The sequence below is a fragment of the Ursus americanus genome, chromosome 11, assembly GCF_024610735.1.
Source record: "Ursus americanus isolate L20-20 chromosome 11, mUrsAme1.1.p, whole genome shotgun sequence".
In the NCBI taxonomy this organism is placed as follows: domain Eukaryota; kingdom Metazoa; phylum Chordata; class Mammalia; order Carnivora; family Ursidae; genus Ursus; species Ursus americanus.
In genome coordinates, this window is record NC_142137.1 from 47,045,797 (window position 1) to 47,072,444 (window position 26,648).

The 26,648-nt window shown below is 40.4% G+C and overlaps 1 protein-coding gene and 1 long non-coding RNA gene across 2 annotated transcripts; one reads left to right on the forward strand and one right to left on the reverse strand.

Annotated features, from left to right (window-relative positions):
• On the reverse strand, positions 1-25,186 carry LOC148109279 (uncharacterized). Its single transcript, XR_015726123.1, has 3 exons — positions 25,099-25,186; positions 17,921-18,025; positions 1-841 (listed from the first exon to the last, which is right to left on the reverse strand). It is a non-coding gene; the product is annotated as an uncharacterized LOC148109279 (long non-coding RNA).
• On the forward strand, positions 22,586-25,681 carry TCF21 (transcription factor 21). Its single transcript, XM_045805508.2, has 2 exons — positions 22,586-23,305; positions 25,125-25,681. Exons 1-2 carry the CDS (start codon positions 22,856-22,858, stop codon positions 25,212-25,214), a joined length of 540 nt encoding a protein of 179 aa, XP_045661464.1. The 5' UTR covers positions 22,586-22,855; the 3' UTR covers positions 25,215-25,681.
• The last annotated feature ends 967 nt before the right edge of the window (positions 25,682-26,648 follow it).

Sequence of the window (26,648 nt, forward strand, 5' to 3'; positions counted from 1 at the left end):
TTGTAATTTCTTAATATCTAATACAGGAAAGTTATTAAAAGGAGTATATAAACCTGTATTTCTATGAAATTACCAAATGCATTGAAGAAATGTAAAATGTAATTTTGTCACAGTGAAATTTGGTCTTTTGAAAGGCATAGGACACAGATTTCTTTCAATTATATTCCTTTGCTTTTAACTTCTTTAAAGGTTATATGGCAGAAAGGTGGTCTTATATTTGTATAACAAAGCTTAGTAGTCACCTCAAAATTATAACAATGATACAGATGTAATTATGTCATAATAAAAATCTTAAGAACTGCTGAAATATTTTAGTTGTCTTGAAGTTAGTGTTTTAGTCATTATTTATTAAAATACATCAATTAATACCATGAGCTTTGTTTTATTATATAGAGACCTTCGTAGTGAGTGCGTTTGCTCAAACATGCAGGATTGGAACTGATAGCTTACAGTTCACTAGAACTTCATATTTCACACACTACAATGATTAATTTCTCTAGAAACTTTAGGTTAAGGTATATATGTAAATGATCAGAGAAATAATATGTTTTATCTAGAGAAAATGGAAGAGAAAGGAACTTTCACCTGGAGCATTCAAGAAACACACAATAGAGTATGTCAAGTAAGAGTTAATACGTACTGAGCACTTAAGATGCGTTAGTGTGTGGGGGTGTGATAATACTTCGTCTTTGTAACATCTTCGTAGAGCTAGAAGAGGTTGGTCATGCCCAAGTTCTCCTACAGCCAGCAAGAAGCAGAAGTGGGATGACCCATCTGGCTCCAAACTGAACTGTGCTCTTCTGCTCTCAAGGGTACCCATTTCCCTCCAGCAGTGAGTTCACTGAAAGAAAATAAGGGCCACAGGAAATTAAAGACCCTTTTTGCACAAGAACTATTTTGCAGTCAAACTAACTCATCCTTTTATTTGAAGCACAAATTTAATTTGAATTCAAAACATGGGGGAAATGAGAAAAAGAAGCCCATCCATCATTGGCATCTGCTGATGTGCAGTCTACCGGCACAACCCATTGCCTCAAACCGTGTGCTGTGCCTAACCAAGCATCTTGAATTGCAACCTCATGAGTCAGATGGGGACGAAGATGCTCAAGAGGCAGGTGAGTGATAAAATCAACAGGGCCTTGTTTGTTACTTGACATATGGAAAGTTCTAGTAAACATTTGCCAAATGGTGAAAGGAGCCTGAGAGATGGCATGGATGGTTAGGCATATTTCTAGCATTAGTTGATATATTTAAGGAGAATCCTGCTTGGACAGGAATAATCCCTATTGCTTGTACTTTGATATTGTCAGTTTATTAAATTTATTGATTTTATAGTATTATTAAAGCAAACATGATTATACAACTAATAAATTTTTAAAAACCCTATATTTTAAGAAAAAAATTTTCAGGGACACCTGGGTGGCACAGTCAGTTAAGCATCCAGCTCTTGGTTTTGGCTCAGGTCGTGATCTCAGAGTCCTGAGATCGAGCCCCACATCAGGCTCCTTGCTCAGTGCAGAGCCTGCTTGAGATTCTCTCTCCTTCTCCCTGTGCCCTTCACAGATGTGCTCTCTCTCTCTCTCTCTTTCTCTCTCTCTCTCAAATAAATAATCTTTAAAAAAATTTTTTCAAGGATTTTGATAATGACTTCAAATTTATTGAATCAAAATTCACATTTAATTGAAATCACAAATCTAATACATTAGATATATTTAAAGACTTCAAACAATTCACATAAATGATCAGAATAATTGTAAAATTTCTTACTATACATAAATGGATTAAAGTGTATTCATACCTTGAACTAAAATTTGCTTCTTCATTTTCCCTGTATTTACTCTCATTTTCAAAATTATTTTCCACATTCTAGACAGATGATATTCAAAATATCTAACAACTAGTATCATTGACCAATCAAAACTGGATGCCTGTAATACTGAAGCAAGCTCCTAAGCTCCCCCTCCTTCCTGCCTCTCCCCTTGCCCCAGGCATAAACCCTTCAGTACCTAAATCAGGGGAGATCTGCAGAAGTGCAAAGGATCGAGGAGGTACATGGTAAAGTTGGAATATTTACCAACCTGAATGGAAGTATTTCAATTTTAACCATTTGCACGGTCATCACTGTTCTTAACAGCTAAATATTGTCCCTTCTTAAATTATTACAAAACTCAGAGAAGTACTATGTTTTTACACAAACTAAAGTTAATCTGGATTCTTTACCAGCTAACCAATTATATGGAGCCCAATGTCTGTTCATACCATCTAAGATGACTTGAACCCTAACCAATGATGATCTAATTGGGCACCTTTTGACAGTTGGATTTTGATCACCATAATTTTTTAAAGAATATGTCTCTGACAGATGATTTCTGATACCTCACAACCTTAGCTATTTTCTCTGTTTGATGCTTATTTTTTAGAGTTATTTTTACAGTTTTGCTTTATCATCATTATAAAACCTTATTTTTATTCTCTTGCATAATTTAGGCCTGGGCTGGTTTGATCTGGCTGGAAGCCTCTGAAAATTCTGGTTCATTGTAATCCCAATTCTTCCTTCTTATCAATAACCAAGGCTTCCTTCCCATCAATGTTGACATAAAGAAGTTAGTTTATGGGGCACCTGGGTGGCACAGTCGTTAAGCGTCTGCCTTCAGCACAGGGCGTGATCCCAACGTTCTGGGATCGAGCCCCGCATCAGGCTCCTCTGCTGAGAGCCTGTTTCTTCCTCTCCCACTCCCCCTGCTTGTGTTCTCTCTCTCGCTGGCTGTCTCTATCTCTGTTAAATAAACAAATAAAATCTTTAAAAAAATTAAATAAAAGTTAGTTTAAAAAAGAAAGTAAAGAGCTTAGTTTTGGACATCCTACCTATGAGACATATTCATATAGAAATGACCAGGGGGCATAGGAAAATTCATACCTAGTCCTTTAGGAATTAAATCCAGCATAAAGACCTAATCGGAGAACTACATGTATAGAAATGCTAATTAAAGACTTGAAAATGGATATGATCATTAAATGTAAAGGGAGGAAATGAGAAGAGCAGCAACAGAACCTTAGGGAGAACTCCCATTTAGGTGACGTGTGTAAGAAGACACAGTGAAAATAAAACAGGTGATCAAAGATAATGTGAAGACAGCATCATGTATGTAGTAGATCCAAGCAAAGAGAAAATTTTAAATCAGAAGAATCTCCATCTAAGGCAGCTATCGCCTTACAAAACGCATGTCTTATATAGTAAGACTTGAAAGTCCAAGTGATTCCTTGATCCACAGGCTACAGAAAAGATGCTGTGTTAGCAGGCATGAAAACATTAATCTCATTGTACATCTCCATCAGAGCTCTTGGATGACCAAGGGCACTGTTAATGAGCAGTAATATTGTGAAAGGAATCTTTTTTGTGAGCGATAGGTCTCAACAGTGGGCTTAAAATATTCAGTAAACTATATTGCAAACAGATATGCTCTCCTACAGTCTTTATTGTTCCATTTAGTAGATTTAGATTATAGTAGATTTAGCATAATTATTAAGGGCCCTAGAATATTTTGGAATGAAAAACAAACATTGGCTTCAACTGAAAGTCATTAACTGCTTTAGCCTCTAACAAGAGAGTCAGCTTGTCCTTTCAGGCTTTGAAACCAGGCTAAGCTATTGACTTCTCCTCTCTAGCTATGGAAGTCTTAGACGGCATCTTCTTCCAATAGAAGGCTGTTTTGCCTGTATGAAAAATCTTTTTAGTGTAGCCACCCTCATTAATGATCTTAGCAAGAACTTCTAAATAGTTTGCTGCAGCTCCTACATCACCAGTTGCTGCTTCACCTTGCACTTAATGTTCTTGAGATGTCTTCTTTCCTTAAATCTCATGAACCAACCTCTGTGAGCTTCAAACTTTTCTTCTGCAGCTTCCTTACCCCTCTCAGCCTTCACAGAATTGGAGAGAGTTAAGGGCCTTGCTCTGGATTAGCCTTTGGCTGAAGGGAATGTTGTGGTTGGTTTGATCTTCTACCCAGACAACTCAAACTTTCTCTATCAGCAACAAGCTATTTCACTTTCTTATCATTAGTGTGTTCACTGGAGTAGCACTTTTAATTTCTTTCAAGAACTTTCCCTTTGCAGTCACAACTCGACTGTTTAGTGCAAGAGGCCTAGCTTTTGGCTTATCCCAGCTTTCAATGTGCCTTCTTCACTGAGTGTGATCATTTTTCTAGCTTTTGATTTAAAGTGAGAGTTGTGTGACTCTTCCTTTCACTTGAACACTTAGAGACCATTGTAGGGTTATTAATTGGCCTAATTTCCATATTGTTGCATCTCAGGGAATAGGGAAACCTGACAGGAGAGAGAGAAAGAGAAAAAGAGAGCAGGGGGGAGAGAGACAGGCCAGTAGATGGTCAGTGGAACAATCAGAGCATACACATTTCTCAGTTAAGTTCACTCCTTTAGGGGCTCTGTTCATGGTGCCCCAAAACGATTACAATAGATCAAAGATCATAGTAACATCAAAGATCACTGGTTACAGATCACCATAACAAATATGACAATAATGAGAAGTTTGAAATACTGCAAGAATTTCCAAAATGTGGCACAGAGTCACAGAATCGGAAAGTGAGCAAATGTAATTGGAAAAATGGGCTGATGGACTTCCTTGATGCAGGGTTGGCACAAACCTTCAATTTGCTTAAAAAATTAAAAAGAACAAAAAACAAAAACCAGTATCTGCAAAGTGCAGTAAAGCAAGGTATGCCTGTATTTAGATAGATGATAGAGAGAGAGACATAGAACACAGTAGTTGGTGAACTTTCAGTACTTGGCAACCCCCACATCAGAAAAGAGGGCATTGGAAAAAGTATGATATATGACTTTCATTTTTTGATTGAGATATTTCTGCTTTGTTTGAACCACACTTATGCATAACTTGTTTACAATGGTAATAAAACATATGTAATTTTTATAATAAATCAATGATGTATGAAGAAACCAAAGAAGATGAAAAACAGGAAAAGACCACTGTTTTTATCATCAGAAATTGATGATGGCCTTAAAAAAGCAAGTTCAGAATCCTGGTAGGGAAAGAACCCTGATTACAAGGACTAGAGGAAGTGAAAGTGAAGATCATAGATATGACGTGCTCGAGATGTGTTTTGCTTGTTTGTTTGTGCGTTTTAAAGGTTTTATTTATTTATTTGAGAGAGAGCAAGAGAGAGCACGAGCGGGAGGAGAGGGAGAAGCAGGCTCCCCGCTGAACAGGGAGTCAGACATGGGGTTCAAACCCAGGACCCTAGAATCATGACCTGAGTTGAAGGCAGACACTTAACTGCTTGAGCCACCCAGGTGCCCCAACATGCTTAAGGTTTTTACCTTTACCTGGGGCAAGACTAGATAAAACAGGTAATCACAGACTTTTTCAAGGTTAAGTCTCTGTGGTGTTCAGTGAGCCTGTCAGAGTCACTGAGTCTCCATGAGCTCTTTTGCTGGAGTTGTGGGAAAAGAGTATTTCTCCCTTTTCCACTGAGGTACTGTAAGGGAGTAAGTGTCTTCAAACTTTCAGGTGGTGATTCTGATTCCATTTGGAGCCTGATACAGAAGTCAACTCCCCAGGAGGCAGAGGATAAATGTGGGCTGAGTTTTAATGATGAATTTAAGAGCTAAACCTGGATGTACTGACCCAACTATATCCTTGGACTTTTCACCTGTAAGAGCCAATAAATTTCCCTTTGCTTATACCACAATGGGTTTTCTGTCACTTGAGGCAGAACCCATCCAAAAGGCCCATTTTTATTTGGAACTCTGTCTAAAAAATGTAAGAAAAAACATCTTAAAGTGAATTTCACAGATAACCAAAAATATTTAGCATGGCCATTAATTTCAGCGCCTGTCCTATAGCTCTTACCAGCCCAGCTTGCTAACCAACACTGAAATAACATTGGGCGTTTTGAATTTCACCTCCTCTCCTTTCCTTTCCCTCCTCTCTAATGGAAGTGCTTAATGAGTAGTGAAAAGTCCCAAAAGGTGAATGAGGAAGAGAACTGGATAATCAATCCCAAAGGCAGTGAACCCCAAAGATACTCAGTCTGTAAAAAATTGTTTGGCCTTACTAAAGTTACCACTTTCAACAGGTAGTCCTTCCTGGCATACTGTTGGAGATGGGATTGCAGATTTTCTTTTGAAGGTTAACATTTGAAATATTTAATACTATCAAAGAATGGCTTTATTAGAAATAAGAATCTATTTCCACATCATTTGAGAAGACAGGATAAGTTAATGACTTCGTAAAATATGTGGGTTGTATCAGGCTTGTTTCATGGTTTATATCACACAAGGATATAATTATACAATATTTAATCCACACAAAAGAAATTTACACAATACAGATGTAAGTTATGAACATGCTAATAAAAACCACTGTTATAAATGCTTGTTTTCCCCCCAGATTCATATGTTGAAAGCTAATCCCCAATGTCATGGTATTTGGAGGTGAGGTGTTTGAGTGATGACCAGGTCATAAGAGCAGAACCCTCATGAATGGGATTAGTGGTCTGATAGTAAAGACCCTACAGAACTCCTTAGCCCCTCTTACCAGGTGAGGACACAGGGAAAAGACAGAACCAGGAAACAGACCCTCACCAGACACACGAAGGCAAATACCTAGAATCTACTTAATATACCAGTGAATCTATTTTTGTGCTCCCTCAGAAACATCCTTCTACTGCCCTTAGATAAAATCGCTATACTGAGTTTACATATGTGTGTGTGTGTGTGTGTGTGTGTGTGTGTGTGTGTATACACACACACACACCTAAACACGGTGAGTCTTCTGTGGCTTGATTTCTCATTCAACGTTTCATTCCTGTGATTAATCCATAATGTTGAGTGTAATTGTAGTTTGTGTAATGTTCCCTGCTGTGTAATTTTAACCCTTTATTTTCTGTCTTACACTGTTACTCATTTTTTTTTTCTCTTTCTTCGCATCTACTGTAACCTGGGGCACTAGAGGTGGGAAGAATATATCCCAACCAGTGTCTGTATACAGAGATCATGGTAGGAACATAGTTTCTCTCTCAGGAGTTATTGATACATATTTAAAAACCTGCTAACTCTGTTACAGCCTTCCCAGAACAAACTGCAGCGTTATTTCCATAAGAAACCTAAATAGAAACTATGAGAAACTAGTCATCATATTCCATTACAGTTTTCAAAAACTAAGAGAGAATACTTATCTCACTGTATTTCTTTTTTTTTAAAAAAAGATTTTATTTATTTATTCAACAGAGATAGAGACAGCCAGTGAGAGAGGGAACACAAGCAGGGGGAGTGGGAGAGGAATAAGCAGGCTCATAGTGGAAGAGCCTGACGTGGGGCTCGATCCCACAACGCCGGGATCATGCCCTGAGCCGAAGGCAGACGCTTAACCGCCGTGCCACCCAGGCGCCCCGTCACTGTATTTCTTTAAAACACTTAGCATATAGTTGTTAATACTAAAGTATTAATACTAAATTAATACTAAAGTCCTTTAGTTGGCTCTGTGTTTCCATATTATGCCAAATACCTGGTTAAAAATTAAAATGCAAGAATATCATTCATCAGTTAAAAGGAACAAATTCTAATATATACTATAATATGGATGAGCCTTCAAAACATTATGCTAAGTGAAAAAAGGAAAATGCAAAGAAAGAATCATATATTTTCTGATTTATGTGATTTATAAATTATATAATGTGTCTAGAAAAGGCAAATTTACACACACAGAAAGCAGATCAATGATTGCCTAAGGCTGGGGCAGGAGTGAAAATTAACTGCAAATGGGCAAGTGGGAACTTTTTAGAATAAAGGGAATGGTCTAAAATTGGACTGCAGTGATAACTGCACAACTCTGTACATTTACTAAAATCATTGAATTGTAAGGGTGAATTTTATTTAAATAATACTTCAATAATTAAACACTCCAAAAATACTCCAAAATATAAAATACTTAAAAATATTTTAAATTCTCCAAAATAAAATCCAAAAATACTTTAAAAATATGCTCCAGAAAATAAATACTCCAAACAATACTCCAAACATTAAACTGCTTTCATAATGTCTCTGAACTACTAAATTGGATTCTTTTTAGTGTTTGTGTGTGTTTGATTTACGTAATGCAATCATAAATTGTTTGGGCTTTTGAAGAAACAGCTTCAGTCAGCTAAATTTTAACATTTACATGGACATTTAATGAGCCCATTTAAAAGTAAAACTCCAATGTGAGAGATCGGCATCTTGAGAAGACCTGCCCATGGAGATGACATGTCACCAAGAATGAGTTGGATTACTTGGCTAAGGGACCTAGAACATGACATTGGAAAAATCACCCCTGCTCCACATAGAAGCAGAGAAATCCTAAAACAGCAGCAGATCTCCCAAGGGATCCTATGTCATGAAGAGGAAGGATTACAGGAAACTTCTACTAACATTATTTTCCTTCCTGGAGCTCTGGGAGAGGTTTCAGTACCTCCGTGGACAGGTCAATAGCTACTTACCCTATAGAGTTACTCATGGCCCTCATCATAACTTATGCTTTGCCTATTCTTTTTAAACCCTCTCTTCTTTTGTCAGAGGTATTTAAGTTTCTTTGTTTTCACTGGTTTGCAAGCTTGGTTTGTGATGTGGTAGTTGTTAACTGGAGTAGCACATTGCGCACCAAACATACCTTCAAAGGAAACAAACTAAAAGAGCCAAAAATAAAAGGATAACTTGGCAAATTTGATCCCCTTCTATGGGATATAATTTTAAATATAAAACATAGCATTTTTACCTGAATATGGATGAGATCTAAAACTAAAAGATAAGAAATAAAAGAAAGCTAAAATATTAAAAAATATTTTTTGGTTTATAATTATATTTGTAGAACAGAGAAGGAAGGCAATTGTTTAGATCATTAAAGCTCTTTCCCAAAATATTAGTTTTATCAGTTATCTTTATATTTCAGGAGAAAAAAAAAACTGGCACTGGGTTGTCCTAATGTTGAAAGTTCCCCCTAATGGTTTTATAGAGAGACAAACAACATAAGTGAAGTGTGTTGGTGTAGAGTCGAACATTCCAGAAACAAGCATTCAAAAAAAAAAAAAAAAAACGGCATCATTGTTTTCAACGTTTTCCCTGTAGAGAAAATTGTAGGATGACAGAGTGTGCTGCCAACTTACGAGTAGCCATCAGCCTTATTTGCATGACGGTTCTTTTTTTATGTTATGAAAAAAAGAATATGGGTCCAGGTATTTGGTTTCTCAATAGAAATGAGTTTCTACAGTACTTTGAATAATTTTTTTTAAATAAATGTCAATCACTTGCTTTAAAAATTCATGAGTGTTCTGGGATGTGAGAAAGAATGTTTTATTCCTATATTTTTTATAGGTAAAGGATAAAAAAAAATCTACAGAAGCTTAAGATAACATTATTCTTCCAACCAGTTTCACGTGGTATGTGTCAATAACATTTCTAGTACCAACGATAGACGTCTAATACAACATGAGTTGTTTATATATATGTTTTATTTTTTAACAAAAGAATACAGCTGAACCAAAACAAACACCACTAAGAACTTTCATCATCAGGACAATCCAGTGCCAGGTTTTTTTTTTCCTCTTGAAAGTTAAGCATCTGCCTTCAGCTCAGGTCAGGATCCCAGGGTCCTCCCTGGGGCTCCCTGCTCAGTGGGAAGTCTGCTTCTCACTCTCCCCCTTCCCCTGCACCCTGCTCATGCTCTCTCTCTCTCTCTCAAATAAATAAATAATAACCTTAGAAAAAATTTTTTAAAGAAGAAAATGTTATGTACTCCCAATATTTGCTATGTTATGAAAAAGAGGAGAAATTCAGTTAGCTGTCCCGGTTTAGTGTAAGCTAGTTTCTGTGAGCAGAGATAGGGACGGAACAGCACCTGAGCTGGGCAGAGCGGCCAGCTGCAGTGGATCCTGGTCCTCCCTGGCTCCGCCTTCCACCAAATGCCCAAACAACACAGATCCTTACCTGTGCCCAGAATAAATTTTCCTTGGTTGTACCATATTCATGTCATCTTTTAAATTAAGATTTTTTTTAATCTAAAAAAGAGAGCATATCCTAACCTTTCAGTGTAGAAGTAATAATACAATTGAAAGAACCCAAAGGGGGAAAAAAAAGGAAATCTGTCTTACCAAGCTTCTTCCACAATGAAAAAAATTATCATAAATAAGAAAACAAAAGAAATACCACCAAATTTGCATAATTTACATAGTGTTTCTAAGGCTGGCTATTGTTTGGGAAGTCTATGAGACTTTTTTTTTTTTTAAGATTTTATGTATTTATTTGGCAGAGAGAGAGACAGCCAGTGAGAGAGGGAACGCAAGCAGGGGGAGTGGGAGAGGAAGAAGAGGCCTCTGGCTAAGCAGGGAGCCTGATGTGGGGCTCGATCCCAGCGACCTGGGATCAGGCCCTGAGCCAAAGGCAAATGCTTAACTACTGAGCCACCCAGGCGCCCCTCTATGAGACTTTTGATCCAATAGCTAAAAGTCTACAAGGAATGGGGAGGGACATCATATTTATTCTAAGATTATCCAGCATTAGATACTGGCTTTGAACACTTTCTTTTTTATAACTTATTTTATTTAAATTCAGTTAGTTAACATATAGTGTATCATTAGTTTCAGATGTAAAGTCCAGTATATTCTCAGTTGCATATAATACACAATGCTCATTACATCACATGCCCTCCTCAATGCCCATCACCCAGTTACCCCATCCTCCCACTCCCCTCCCCTCCAGCAACCCTCAGTTTTTTTCCTGTAGTCTCTTATGGTTTGTCTCCTTCTCTGATTTTGTCCTATTTTATTTTTCCTTCCCTTCCCCTATGTTCCTCTGTTTTATTTATTAAATTCCACAAATGAGTGAAACCATATGATAATTGTCTTTCTTCTGACTGACTTATTTTGCTCAGCATACTATCCCCCAGTTCCAACCACAACAACATAAATGATAAGATTTCATCCTTTTTGATAGTTGAGTAATATTCCATTGTATATACATGCCATATCTTCTCTATCCATCTGTCAATGGGCATCTGGGCTCTTTTCATAGTTTGGCTATTATGGACATTGCTTCAAGACTTTGAACACTTTTTAAAGAAAGGCGATTTAAGAGGGAGCTAAGAATGCAAAATAATGGGAATCAAGTAGTTACTTGGTAGAGATAAAATATTCAAAGGTGAAACACTTAAGAGTTTCATGCTTTTCTTAATATAACTATAGACTAATTGTTAAAATTTCTCCTTACAGGCAAAATAGTGAACAATACATGCAATAATTAGTTCAGTTCTCAGATAATTTTTAAGACTTGATCTTTCATAATACTTGAAATGTATAGGAACATAAATACATACATAAAAATTAAAATAATACAGTATGTATTTGAGTAACATTAAAATAGAGGCTTCATGATTCTATTACCTGTCTCCATTTAGTGGGAAATCAGATGTAAATATATTATTAGAAAGGTATGATTATTTTCCTTCTGTTCTGTAAGTTTAAAACTTTTATTTAGGACTGTCATTTTGAAAAGCATTTTTGTGTGTTCGGTTTCTTGATTGGGGATTCCCCCCATCACTAGAAGTAAAGTTTGGCTGCATTCCCCATATATATAAAGATCCAATGTAAGTCTAAATTTTTTCACAATGCAAATAAATGACTAAATATATTCTTTCACCCACTCTGATTGTTTCAGTCCTTGGGGACCCAATGTGAGATCTTTGTTCAGGGCCATAGGTAGTGTAAGTCACAAAATGGAGACTTAGAGTGGGCTGAAGTAACTCCCCAAAATTCATGTCTACCCAGAACTTCAGAATGTGACTTTATCCAGATATAGGATCTTTGCAGATATAATTAAGGTAAGAATCAAGGTGAAATCATATTGGACTAGAGTGTGCCCTAAATTTAATGAGAGTATGATTATAAAAGACAGGAAAGGATGCAGAAACACAGCGAGAAGTCTCTATGATGATAAAGATGGAGAGCAGAGTAATGTGGCCACAAGCTAGGGAACACGTGGGGCCACCAGAGGCTGGAAGAGGCAAGGAAGGATACTTCTCTAGAGCCTTCAGTGGGAGCATGGCCTTATGACCATCTCAATTTTCAGCTTCTAGACTCCAGAACTGTAAGAGAATAAATTTCTGTTGTTTAAAGTCACTCAGTTTATGGTAATTGGTTATAGCCGCCTTAGGAAATGAAGACAAGTTATGTGCTTTAAAATTTCTGAATATGTTTGTCATTCATGAATACCAAAGACAAGGGCTATTCAAGGTATTGGCCTTTCTCTGTGAGAATGAACTTGGAGGTCCGGATTCTAGGATGTGATCATTTTAGCCATTGGTGGGAACAGTTTTGCTTCTTTTGTTTTATTTGTTTTACTGAGATCTAAAATTTTCGAAGTTAGTAATATAAAACCAAAAACAGGAGGCAGATCATTTTCATTGCAAATAGTTCATTTTCTTTTGTTAAGAAACCCAACAATGGTTTAGAATGTACCCCTACCCAGGCAAAAGGGAAAATCATTTATTAAAGGAATTTTAACATTTCTTAAAAATCACAAAAAATTCAAAAGGGGTGCTAACCCAGTATCAATTTTTAAATAACCATACCAAATGAAAGTGGTTGTATCTAACATTTAATCTTCGGTGATAGTTTTTTTTTTTTTTTTCAAAGCAAAGTTACTTGCATAGTAGAGAGTTATGATTTTTATCTCTGGGGTCAAATGCTTGGTGATATAACTGACTTACTGTGAGGCCCTCACAAAACATACTATATTCCCCCATGATCTGGACTAAATAAATTTAATTTGTTGGGGGGGGATGATTGCTAAGGAAACAGTCCTTCAAATCACCAGGAAGTAAAGGGAAAGACTAAAGTAGTCATAACTTAATACTGAATAGAATTTTAATTTTGTGACTGACACCATAGCTGCTTTTCATCCGAAATAAGAGAATTCTAGATTTTATTGAAATTACTCCTCCTCCTTGACCACATACACTTTTTTAGGATTTTGTTTTTAGAGAAAGCATTTCTTTATTGCGTGTTGTGATTCTTATTGAAAGGCTTATATCTTTTATAATTCTACCCCTATCCCAAAGTGAAAATGAAAAAAAAAAAAAAATCCAGAATGTTACTGTCAAAAAGAGCCTTGGAGATCATTATAACATCCACCATCACAACTACCTCCAATATTTTTGAATGTTTACTACATGCTAAGCACTAAACTAAATCATTTTACGTATATCATCTCAGTTAATGCACCCCAAACATGGGGTCCATCCCTGCTATCACCATGTTAAGCAGGACACTAAAACCCAGCAATATTAAATTAAGAGACTAGTTCGAGTTTACACAACTGGTTAGTTGTGTAAGCAGAAGTTGGACCTGGTCTCTTCGTACAGTACAAAAGTGTTCTACTCTGTTACAGTGACTTAAGAGAAAAGAATAAGAAGAGCAAAAATCATGTTCTTTTAAGGACATCCATGTTTTACAATTCAGTGGGATGTGAGCATTATATTGTCCATTTAACATTTAGTTCACTCTTCTACCAAAATTTATTTGAGAAGTGTTTTACTCTACCTTCTTGGGCGGATAATCTCATTGTGGTCAGTTTTGCAATTGGGTTAAAAGAAAAAAAGAACTCACTTATTCATGTGAGGGGAAGTTTAGTATCTGCCTCATTCTAGCTGAAAATAATACTGGCTTTATCTAAAATATGTCAGAGTGACCAGTTAAAAAGACCCCAGTGCAGTTAATCCACTGTTTGTTTTGTCTATAAGTAATCCCCCAAAAACGTTTGGCAAATTTTATTACTGAATTGATCTAACCCATGACTATTTCTGTGTGGGAGCTGTGTGGTATATTCAAAGGCACTAGATAAAGAATTCCTAGATTCTTCTACTAATGGGTTCTTTAGAATTGATTTAGAGCTTCTGACTAAAGAATGGTCCTACTTTCTCTAGGAGGATTGCCTTTTGCAAATTTTAGGAATGAGTATCAGATGACCCTCCTCGTCATAGACCATGAATCTGGATTTTAAGCTCTTCCTCCTAGTGATTCCTCAAAAGAGAAAACTGAGACAAACAATGCTGGAAGTTTGTTATTCTTACTGTTGGCATTGACATTGGTATAACTACATTGATATACAGTAAACCCTTAAATGACACAAGTGTCCTAGGCATATTTTTCTTAATCCTGAGTAATTTGAAAGTTGGAAATAATAATGAATTAAAAAACACACATTTCTAGTTACAATTTGTGTTCTCTCCCCTCCCCTGCCAAATTCGTATGTTGAAGCCCTAGAGAGATGTGACTGCATTTGGGTATAAGACTCTTAGGAGGTAACTCAGGTTATAACGTCATAAGAGTAGGTCCAGTAGGATTGGTGGCCTTATAAGAAGAAGAGAGAGATCTCTTTCATTGCACATACTCAGAGGGAAGACCATGGGAGGATACAGGGAGAAGGTAGCCATCTGCAAGCCAGAAAGAGAGCTCTCACCAGACACCAACCATGCTGGTAGCCTATTCTTGGAATTCCAGCTTCCAGAACTATGAGAACATAGGTTTGCTATGGCAGCTCAACCTAAGACAGTAAACTATTATCAAATCTTGAAAGTACGTCAGAAAAATAAATTTTTTTAAAAGAGAGAAAAAAGCTTTCTACTCACTCTCAACCTTGCCACCACATGATGGAATTGATAGAAATTAAATAAGCAACTTAGGGGGCTTTAGTGAGGGCCAGTGGTTGTTAGTAATAGCCTTAACGACCCTCACATTTTTCACAGGCCTATCCTCAAAAACAGTAACTTTATAAAGCCATTTACTAAGTAGAAATGAGTGACAACATGGTTGGAATGACCCACATTGATGAGTGCTCTCTCATACGCAGTCAAAGGTAGGTTGTTAAATAATTTCCTGAGCTCCAAGTAAGAACTGAAGCCCACTAGTGCTTGATTTGAACTCATTTTAAACTTCATAGATTTGTAATCTGCCTTTTTTCTATCAAACAAACTATTCTACTATTCCATATATATTAGCTTAATCCTTTATGCTACAAATACACTGCCAGAGACCGAATTGGCTTTCCTTCTTTTTACTAATGGATTCCCCCAACTCTGAGTTTAAGCTGAGCATATTTAGAGACTGTATTTCCAAACCTCTCCTTTTCCAGCTAAAGAGGCCAATATGACGGGAGCAGAAGTGATACGTCCAGCTTCCAGATCTTATTATAAGAAATCCACTTGCCCTTCACCCTCTTTTTCCCCCTCCCTGAGAAGGGTAAGGGTAAGCTGACTTCACCTATGTGTGGGAAGCCACTTCCGCTCAGGGATGGCAGAGTACCAAGACAGAAGGAACCCAAGTCTCAGTGTGTCTTTGTGGAGCAGTCACTCATCTACCCTGGGCCCCCTGCACAGATAAGATAGAGAGAGAGGTAAATTTGTGGTTTGTCTGAGCCACCACATTTTTGGAGTTAGTACTCTAAATAATGTGCATATCTTACAGTTTACAGTGTACCTTCCGTATGCTGTGGTCTAAACCATCCATTCCATCATTTGCAAACTATTTATTAAGTGCATATTACGTATCAGCCCTGCTCTAGGCTCTGAGCACAAAACTGAGCAAGGCACACAAAGTCCCTGCACTCCTAAAGCTTTCATTATAGTGAGGAGGGAGGAAGGGAGGGAGGAAGTCAACAGACAATAATAAAGTAAACGCAATTAAACAAAATAACTTCGGCACATATTAACTATTTAAAATAAGGCTCTAAAGTCAGATCGTGTTTAAATCTTGGTTTTCCATTTATTCACTGTAGTCACCAGCCTCCAAGGATGACAACAGCCATCCATGCCCCAGCCAATGAACCATACCTACTGGTATTGTATTCCTGTATAGGTCCCTCCCCCTTGACTCTGGGAAGGCCCGATGACTTGATTTTGACCAATAGAATGAGACAGAAGTGATGTTGTATGTCCTCCCAAGCTAGGTCATAAGAAGACTTTCAGCTTCCAGCTGGGTCTTGTAGAACGTTCACTCAGGAGGCCAGCTACCATGTAAGAAGTTCAAGCTCGTGAGACTTCCGGGCCGAGGAAGCCATGTGGAGAGGCTACATAGAGAGAGATGCCCAGCCAGGCCTTAGCTGTTCTAGCCATCCTGGCGGAGACACTGGGTATGTGAACAAAGAAGAAGAGTCACCTTTGGTGTTCAGCCTAATCGAGGCTTCAGATGACTCCAGCTCCAGATGCCTTCTGGCTGCCACAACATGAGACACCCCAAGTAGGAACCACCCAGTGGAACCTGGTTAACCCGCAGAAATAACCTAAGTCGCTAATTTGGGTTATTACACAGCAATGGACACCTGGAACAACAACCTGCAAGAGGTGTGGGTCCCTGAGCCCTGTCGGAGCCTGGGGCCTTTTGGGGCTCCCAGAGGGCGGGGGGTTGGTCAGAGAACCCAGCTTCATGGAATCATACTGTAGGGCTACGGGAGGGGGCGGCGGGGTCCACCTTGACTCAGTGGGCTTCAGAGCACCCACATGAACGCACACCCGCACCCATATACATGTGCACACAGCCACACGTGTGAGCGCGCACACACACACAGGTGGGCACGAAAGGCCCAGGTGGGGCAGGGCGGGGCAGGGCGGTGCTGCCTTCTGCTGCCGACTCCGGGCAGCGCCCTCGGCTCTCTGAGCCCCAGCTCTATGCACTGGCATGTCCTGCCCACCTCGAGGGGTGGTGGGACCGACAGCAAAGGCCATCCGGGGCTCGCTGCAAGACACCCAGGACTGGGCAGTCACTACCAGCAGCATCACTTGGGACAAGCCTGATGGGAATGAAACACATTTCTTTATCTCTCTTTGAGTCAGTTTTCTTATCTGTAAAGTTCTTATCTCACCAAGTTCCTATTAGAATTAAACGGGTTAATCTGGAAAATGCTTACAACAGTGTCTGATTTGTGGTGAACATTTGGTAAATGTTGGCTACTGTTATTTATTACTAATAAGTAAAATGGGTTGATGGGACAAAAATATTCCTAAGTGGGTGCTCAGGGAAATTCTTGTATGGAAGGTGACATTTGAACTCAGAACTGAAAAATAAGGAGCCAACCATGCAGAAAGCCAAAGAGAAGCATCCAAACAGAAAGAACAGGGACAAAGGTCCTGAGGTAAGCAATGATACAGTGTCATTGAGGGACACAGACATGGCCAGTGTGCTTGGAAGGTGGTAAGCCAAGCAAAGTCATGCCAGCCATGGCAAGGAATTAGGACTTTATATCAAACACAATGGGAAGCTTTAAGGGATTTGAAGCAGGAGAATAACTTTGACCACCCTGTTGGAAATGGATTTTAGAAGGGCAGGAATGGAAACAAAGGTCCTCTAAGAAACTTTCATAGTCATCTGAGTAAAAGATTTTGATGACTTGAACCAGAGTTTAGCAGAGGAGATGGAGAAAAGAGGGGTGATGTGCTCATTGAATGAGTGGCCCTAGGCCTGCCCACCAGGTCCTCATAGTAGAGATGAGATTTTACCAAGGTTGTTCTGGAACTTACATTAGGAAAACCCCTTTAGACAAGGTTCTCAGCATTATACCCAGGAACGGCTTAAATCTATCTCATTTTATATAATTCAGGATTCAGTTGTTACAGGGGATAATAGAATATAAGTTTTCTCACACATCTCATTGTTATTCAAATAGGAAAAACAAGTCAAAGCACTCTGGCTTTGCGGAAGAAGCATTACAAGACAAATCAGGACACAGGTTCAAGTGGCAATATGGTCACGGATGACTTACGTGAACGTACACAGAATTCTTGGCAATTCAGGCCTTCCTTGGTCCTCAGCCCTTCCAATTCTGACAATCTATTACTTTGGGGCTCGATTTAAAAATAGTACATTACCTGGAAATATTTCATGTTCCTGAGGTCGGGAGTCACATTCAGTATTTTGCTGCTGGTCCTGCGATCTAAATTCCATGACTCTTCTCTCCTCCAGCCAAAAAGCACCTGCCACAAGGACATAATCACAAGGAGATAATCACCAGAAATAGGCTTCAATTCTAGTGCACATCTTCTCCTAACCTGACAGGAAGGAGGTTGACAGCAAGCTGTCCCACCTCTGTTTTATAGCCGTCAATAAACGTGTTTAGCATAAATGTGCTTTACAGGTATCTTTCGTGTAACCCTCAAGATTTATTCTTTTTAGGAGAATTTGGGAGGATTTTCTCTCAGGCTTTACATTAAGATACAGGCAAGTCGTCTTCAAGCAAGCTTTTCTAAAACTTCACTGTTACGGGTGGAAAGTCTCTGGCACACATCTCTATTAATATTTTCATTTCATATAGCAGCTCTTCCCTAATAGTGACAAGAGAAGGGAGAGATCCTCCATCAGATAGAAGAATGGAGGCAGAGACCCTTACCCAGCACCTGACTAGAGAGTTGTTCAGGTTTTCCTTCCTTTTTTCCTGATATCGAGTAGGTCTGATACAATCATTACAGGATTGGAAGGACATGAAATCGAATTTGTAAAGTTTTGCCTCTCACTATCTGCCTGAGTTGCCTTCAGCCCCTTTGCTTCTTAAAGTAAACTCTGTCCTTCATGTGCACGGGCTTGGCTGCTTTCAAAGCCACATTAGGGAGCATGTGGGATGCAAGGTTGCTTCTTGGATCTAAAATCCACGATGAGTTTGGACTTTCTTTGGGCTTCACTGTTGGGTTTTTTTTGCCAGCTTTAAATCTTAGTGTTGTGGGTTTGGAGTTACAATTCGTTGAATAAAATGTGGAAAGGGCAGAGCAGGTAGGAGAACACGAAGAAGACGTCTGATTGCTGGTCAGAATTGATGCCAGGTAAAGATAACAGCAACACCCGCATCACTACATTGACTATCCTTAGATAGTCACCAACCTCTCCTCCCTAGAGCTCTACTCGCTTACGCTGCCAAATATGACAGGCCAGCACCATCACAATTTGGAACACACAAGGAAAGATAATGCTCACTATATAAATTCAGTTAAAAAATGTAATTAAAAAGGGGAGGCACCTGGGTGGCTTACTCAGTTAAGGGTCCGACTCTTGATTTCCATTTAGGTCATGATCTCAGGGCTGTGAGATCGAGCCCCATGTCAGGCTCTGCACTGGGTGTGGAACCTACTTAAGATTCTCTCTATCCTCTTTCCCTCCCCACCCTCGCTCTTTAAAAAAAAAAAAAATAGTAAAAAAAAATAAATAAATAAAATCGGATTTCAATAGGCTTATAAGCAAGAGATGGAAAACAATCAATTAGCAGCAAACAGTACAGTGACAATTTTGGTGAATGGAGAAAGAGGCACTGATTTGCAAGAAAGTTCAGACATTGTTGAAGTGGCGGTCACCATCAAATAAACACATCAGGGGGTATTCATTAAAAGCAAAAGGGAAAAAAGAGAATTGGCAGTTTCACCAATTTGCCAGTCTGTGTGCTTCCTGGTCAAAAAATGGGGAGTATGAGAAAATAATTAAATTTTTAATTTGAAAACATAATTCCCCCCTCTCCTAGGAAAGAGAACGTGATGGCATATGAAGTCAGTTCGAAAGAAGCCTGTGATGTTTTCCTTCTCATAAAAAAAGGAAGCAAATTATTTCATCCAAGCACAACTGAATCAAATTTGAACTTCCTGAAAATTTATCAGTTGATAAACCAGGATTTAAGTTCAAGGACACATTCCACACCTAATCTTCATTTTACAACCTTTGGAGATAGATTTTCCTTAGCACTGAAATCTTTCAAAGATAGTCTTTCTTGCAAAACAAATCGTTAGAAGTGTGCAGCAAATTGGCCAGATGTCTCTGGGGCATAAACTCTCTCTTAAAAGTAAGGCAAGAGCTTTTAGTGACTACCTTGTGCTTTCAAACCATGAGCTTTCTCGTTGGTGTTTTGAAACAGTAATGTTCAAAGTATTTCTCTTGCTATCGAAAGAGTTAATACAGCTTCTCAAAAGTGCTTCTCTTCTCACAGAATATAGTTTATATTTGGGGAGAATTTGGCACAGCTTAAGTTACAGCCTAACTAGTTTTCTTAGTAGAATCCAATAAGGCATTTCTCCCACCCATTTGTCCCTTAGTGTTTATAAGCAGGGATGGACACAAAATGTCAAGAGGAAAGAAAAAAGTATTATTTATATTAATGTACTTTCTTCAAGACTTCACATCAAGATACCTAAATAACAGCCTTCTTCACATCTTCACATCCCAAACCAGAAACCATCCCTTGGAAAGTGTTCACAAACACCCCAAAGTTCATTACCAACCCCGTTGCCCTTCCCAGTCTAAATGTATCACCGCAAGATAAGTCGACTTAATTCTCGCTTATCTAAAAAAACAATAATAATTGCTAGGCACATAAACCAATTTGTGGCATGAAGCTAGTTCTGCTTTCTTCCAGAAATGGCTTTTCTTAAGTTTCAGACCTTGAAAAAATAGCAGAAGTCTGTTCAGCGGTTCTTCTTGCTAGGACTGTTGCTGTCCCCCAAACATCACGAGCAGCCTACCAACTGAGGTGTGGCAGAAAACCAGACCTTCACCCTCCCCTCAAAAGAGTGCTCAGAGAAGCAAAATCCATACAGCTTAGTAGCTTGGTATGTGGTAAGGCCATGGTTCTGATTCTTAACTATTATCCCACTCCCGAGCCCAAATAAATAAATAAGTAAATTGTGGTTAGTTTGCAGATATCTCAGTAACTGTACAGACACACATTTCACAAAGTGCTGGCCAACGCCCGCTTGCACATAGTTCTTTTAACCTAAAAATAACTTTCATGTCTTCCTAAGAGCAAGAAAAGGGAGGGAAAATCAAAGAAACTAGTTTGGGAATCAGTGGGGAAATGTTTAACAGTCCTGCTGGGTGTTCTCTTAATGCTGTCTTGGATCTCAGATTAAATTATTATACTTTTTCTCTGTTGTAGTACTGGGTCAGTTGCACATGAGGACAAAGGCAACTTCAACTTGATATTTCTGTCATCCCTGCTGTGGGAAGAGTCCTGTTCCTGGTTTATAACATCAATCATTCTCACAATAAATCTTGGTGGTGGATATGGTCATTTAAATCTCCACCTGCACAAACAACAGAAAATAAGAGAGCTCATAAATCTCTACGCTGGTGATTAACAAATTTTGGATCCTGGGCAAAGATATTATGGGGAGGGGTTCTCACTAATTCATTAATAAAGACTGATTTGCTGACAATCTGTTTAGTTTACAGCATGGGGGAAAGCAAACAAGACCCTGCTAACAAAACAAAACGTTAGAGGTTAGTGAATTCCCAGCTGAGCCAGGATTAGAGATATGATATCTTAATGTAGGAGAGAGGGGTACAGAGTGTGAGCCAAAAGCTCAGAAGCTGCTCTTACACTTTGCTCCAGCCCCTCGTCTTCGATGCCTAATTGCAAGGAAAGAAAACCTGGAGAAGAATCAGTGAGAGAGATTCATGCATTCCATCTCCCCAGTTTTATTTCATTGATTTTATGCAATCTCTTGGTTTCTGGTTCCCTTTGCTTTTCCACTCACTCTCCAAATTTTCTTATTCTCCAGGAAAGATGGTCCAGGCTGGAGTTAGAGATAGGAAAAAAAAAACAAAAAACAAAACAAAACAAAAAAACAAAAAACCTTTCCCCAAAGGGATAATACTGCTTAGTGTTCTGTAATACCAGCTTCATGTGGGGAACCCCAGGTAGCAAAGAGGCCCTAAGGAAGAGGCAAAGGCATTGGGAGGGAGAAAACAACAAGTCCCAGGCAAGATAATATCTGAGAGCACCTAAGATTCTTAAGACATTAAATGCATTTCTAGAAAAAAATTTAGGGGGAAGTTTTAATTTTGTCAAGAAAAGATTATCAATTAACAAAATGCTTTCCACACACTCATATGACTCTGTCTCACCGCCCCCGACTCCCACTACACTGTGTGTGCTGTCCCGGGTGTGCGATGGTCAAGTATGTCTGTGTACACATGGGCAGTTCCTTGATAGGTTTAAAGTGACCAGGTGCAGACGGATGTTCTGGTACTTAATCTGCATCACCCTAAAGATTCAGTGAAGCACTTGTTTTGTTCATTTACCCAGGTTAAGGTGGGAAGATATTTTGGTAAAGCCACAGTGTCTTAGGGGTGTTGCCAGGAGGGAGTTGACCGCTGTCTGGATTTTAATTGGTGTTTTAATTGCAGGGAAGAGAGGACAGGGGGGTGCTTGTGAGATTTGTGTTTGGAAGGCCCAGAAAGAGCAAAAGGATCTGGTCATTTTCCTGAAGTCCTCAGTAACAACCAGCTATGACCTCTGAAGAGGGAAAGCGGGCCTGAGGAGATGGCCCTGGAGAGGGGCTGTGGGTGGGGCGCTCTCCTTTTCGGCTGAAGTGGAAGAAGGTGACTGGTATTTGCGTGTCGCAGTTGAGTTGATTTACATTACAAGTTGGAAATCAGGGTCTGTGCGTAAGAGTCTCCCTCCGGTTGTGAAAGGGGTCTAAGAGTCTGCTGGGGCCTAGCAGGCCCCTCCCCTGGGCTACAAGGATCCGCCTCTCTATTCCCCAGATAAATTCCTAGTGTCCACCAAATTCCTCAGCGCTCTCTCACACTCCTCTGCGGCCACGACTCCGGGGGTGGGGAAACGGAGCCAGTTCCTCCCCGCAGAAGCCCTCTCGCTGCCTTCTCCCAACTCTGCTAAGGGGAAGGCGTGTGAGACTCAACCAGATCCCAACTCCCATTCCCAACACGAGGTGGCTGCCCCACACGCCACACCCGGGGGCCCACTGGTGTGGGGCTCGCTCTTGCTCTCGCTCTCTCCCCCCCCCTCTCTCTCATCCTCTCCCCCAAACATGTCCACCGGCTCCCTCAGCGATGTGGAGGATCTTCAAGAGGTGGAGATGCTGGACTGTGACGGGCTGAAAATGGACTCGAGCAAAGAGTTTGTGACTTCCAACGAGAGCACCGAGGAGAGCTCCAACTGCGAGGCGGGGTCTCCCCAGAAGGGCCGCGGAGGCCTGGGCAAGAGGAGGAAGGCGCCCACCAAGAAGAGCCCCTTGAGCGGCGTCAGCCAGGAGGGGAAGCAGGTCCAGCGCAACGCGGCCAACGCGCGCGAGCGGGCACGGATGCGGGTGCTGAGCAAGGCCTTCTCCAGGCTCAAGACCACCCTGCCCTGGGTGCCCCCGGACACCAAGCTCTCCAAGCTGGACACGCTCAGGCTGGCGTCCAGCTACATCGCGCACTTGAGGCAGATCCTGGCGAACGACAAGTACGAGAACGGGTACATTCACCCGGTCAACCTGGTAAGTCCGCCGGTGCGCCTGCGGCGATCCGAAGTCCCCGGCCAGCGCGCCCCCCCAGCCCCGTCGGCGGGGGGGAGGGGGGGCTGTGCGCGCACCTCGGCCACCACCAGCCCGGCGCGCCTCTGGGGACCTTTGCAGGAGATCCCACCCGGCCCTCGCTCTCTGCCTTGGAAGCCGCCGGAGCGGGGATGATTTATGCAAGTGTTTGACGTGGCAGCCCAATTAAGAGGTTGCAAGTGTACTGAGCTGGCAAAGAGGAGGGATCCCCGAACCCGCGCCAGCGCCGTCAGGGCTGGTGTGGCACAGGGCACACCGGCCAGATGCTGCGCGTCCAGCAGGCACTTTATTAATCCCTTTATTCTTCTTTTAGCTGAAGAACTTGATTTTCCCTTTCTCATTTTTGTACGTAAAAACACCCAACTCTGTTTCTTTCCCAAGTATACTTAAGACCATTAGATACGGACAAATTCATGCCCCCATAATGGTCATGTAAGTCCCAAACTACGGAAGTAGTCGGCGCTTCTCTTATACGTAGATTAACATTTTTAAATTCCAGAAGTTCTAACAAATATCAGCATAATCAGTAAATTCTCACAAATATTAGTGTAACAAGCGATATTAAAATATAATAAATAATATTACGATAAGTCATTCTCATTGAAGATTTAGAAACGTGTTGCATTTTATCTTAAAAATCAATGCCCATTCAGCCAGTCTTTTGAAATTAAAAAACAAAAAAGTAATGCTCATTAAGGCTAATTTTCTCTCAAATGCATTTTGTTATATAAGAAGTACCGTTTGTTTCCTTTTTTATTTGATTTAATGTTAAGACTTCCAGGCTGTAAAGAAAAACAAAGACCACAACTTTCTAGCACCTTTGTTTATATATGATAAGAATGAGAGGTTTTCCTCTTAAAAGTCGCCTTATCCGCCAGCACTAGTGGGAGAGGTTTGAAGCTTTGAATTGTCTTCTCACTGAATTGGTTTCAGGAATTGGGGGGAGGGGATGCAAAACCACATTTTGCCCTAGTAAATATATTTCCCCCTAATTAAAAATTTATTCTTTTTCGAAAAAAAGATGAGTAAATAGCTTTTTGAAATCTGGAACTAAAATGAAAGTAATCACTCCGTTTACAGCTGCTGCTGCGTTCATCTTTGAATAAAGAAACTTAAGTGAGCTTTATTATAAAACACCTCGGAGAAGGGAAAAGGCAATGCTCACTCAGCCCAGTAGGAAGATGATCTTAAATAAAACATGCCTGTATATTCTTTTATTAGCATTATTCCCCCCCCCCTTAAAAGCCAGCGATTAATTTAGAAACCATGGTCAAAAGCCCGCGTTTGAGAGGGAGGAAATGAAAGTTGGCAGTAGGAAAATAGACAGGGAGGAAAGCGAGAGGGCCAGGAAACCTGGCCAGGGCCTCAGAAGAGGCGCCCGAAGGCCACTTTGCCTCGAACCCAGTGTCCACTTGGCACGAGGTCCTTCTCGGCTTCCCTGCTTAGGCTCACGGAGCAGCTGCCTCCGGGCTGTGCGATGGCCCCAGTCCCTTTGGGCTTTCCAAGGGCCTCCTGTTTGGGGTTTCTCTTACACCTTAGGATGAACCCCTTTGCTTTACCACCTCGATCTGTGACTTGGCGTCAACGCTTTGTCTTTACCCAGCCACAGGGCGCACTAAAACGCCAAGCAAACTGAAGAGATAACAGGTCTCTCCATCTCACTGCCTGACCTCACCTCTCCCTCTCCTTGGTCTCCAGCTCCGAGCCCACCCCATCTATCCTCCGAGGCCACTTACCTCCTCCACCCTCTTCTCTCCTGCAGACGTGGCCCTTTATGGTGGCCGGGAAACCCGAGAGTGACCTGAAAGAAGTGGTGACCGCGAGCCGCTTATGTGGAACCACAGCGTCCTGACCTTGGAGGTGCGAGTCTGGGAAAGGCGCGCTCCCGGGGGGGAGCGGGCCCCGGGAAGGCGACCCCTGCCCTCCCTGCTCTCTGTCTCTGCTTCCCCCTCGCAACGCTCCTCTCTCTGTCCACCCCCCCCCCCGCGAGAACACTTTACAGCGACGAGGAGATTCGTTTCCAGACCTAACGAGATCAATTGTACTTACAAAGATTCCCATCTATTTAACTTTATTAACTTCTACCGTGAATGACTCTGCGAGCCTTGCTGGTCCAAGTGCAATATGTAATTATAAATATATAAATAGATAATAAGAGCCTATCAATGTGTATCTTTTGTACAATATGTTGTAAAATGTAGATCATAGAATAGCTGACTTTGACAGTCACATTTATAAAGTAATTCACTTAAAGATATATATTTTTTTCAAACAAGTTTTGCTACTTTCGAAAATAAATCTTTCTTTATATTGCTAAAAGCCCTGACATTGGTGTGATTTTTACAAAAAAAAAAAAAATCTAGACTAGAAAAGCGAGGGACTATGGGGGAAGCTTGATAATAAAAGTGATTCTTTTGAACCTCAATCCAAACTAGAATTCTAGAGATGGAGAAGATTAAACACAATTTCCACTGTGAAGGTGCAGCTCACATTTTGCACTGAAACCTCAAAAAGAAACTCTGGTCTCAGGTTTGCAGATTACTTTTAAGACAATTATAAATAATGTGACCTTGAACAAAAAGGGGGAGGGAGCAGGGTAACAGTTACTAGCAGTTACATGATTCAAGGGAAAAACACACCAAAAGGAAAATCCGATTTTCAAGTATTCCGCGGTGTAATTGATGACAGGAGCAGAAAGGTAAATTCCACGTTTTTTAGCTTTCTAGGCGCAGACAGGACCCAAACAACTCATAATGCCGAACTGGGAAGAAACAATGGAAGCTATGAAAAGCGTAAACACCGTAACCTTTAGGAAGTGCTGCAACATACATTATATAGTTCTTCTTAGTAATTAATGAACTACTTCTAACACCGCTCAAGCCTATGGGTTTGTTAGCCAGCGCCTTCAGCTCCCGGCCACGACTTCCGGCGGACTGGGTTTTAATTTAAACATCTTCCATGCTACGGAACAGCTCGTTGGGGAAGATTAAATTGAGATAAACAGAGAGGCGAGGCCGAAGAGCCTGGAACCCGGTTCACTCACTGCCCCAGCACAGCCCGCAGCGGCCGCTGAGCCAGATGCCACCAGGGCTGTTTAATGTTCGGGGTTATGACCGCAGTGTTTACAAGACGTCTTCGGTTATTTATACTGTTATTCCTCGCAGAGGGCCTTGAAACTTCCGCTTCATTTGCTCTTTCTTTTCGATTTTTTTTTTTCTCTTTCTCTCGGCTCAGTTTGGTACCTGAAGTAAGAGCTCCCTCCGTCCACCTCGTGCACCCCCAACCA

Excerpts from the sequence above, each read along its gene's own strand:
- TCF21 (XM_045805508.2), top strand. The coding sequence starts at position 22,856 with ATGTCCACCGGCTCCCTCAGCGATGTGGAGGATCTTCAAGAGGTGGAG. Across the intron at positions 23,306-25,124 it reads ACATTCACCCGGTCAACCTG|ACGTGGCCCTTTATGGTGGC; the intron begins GTAAGTCCGCCG and ends TCTCTCCTGCAG.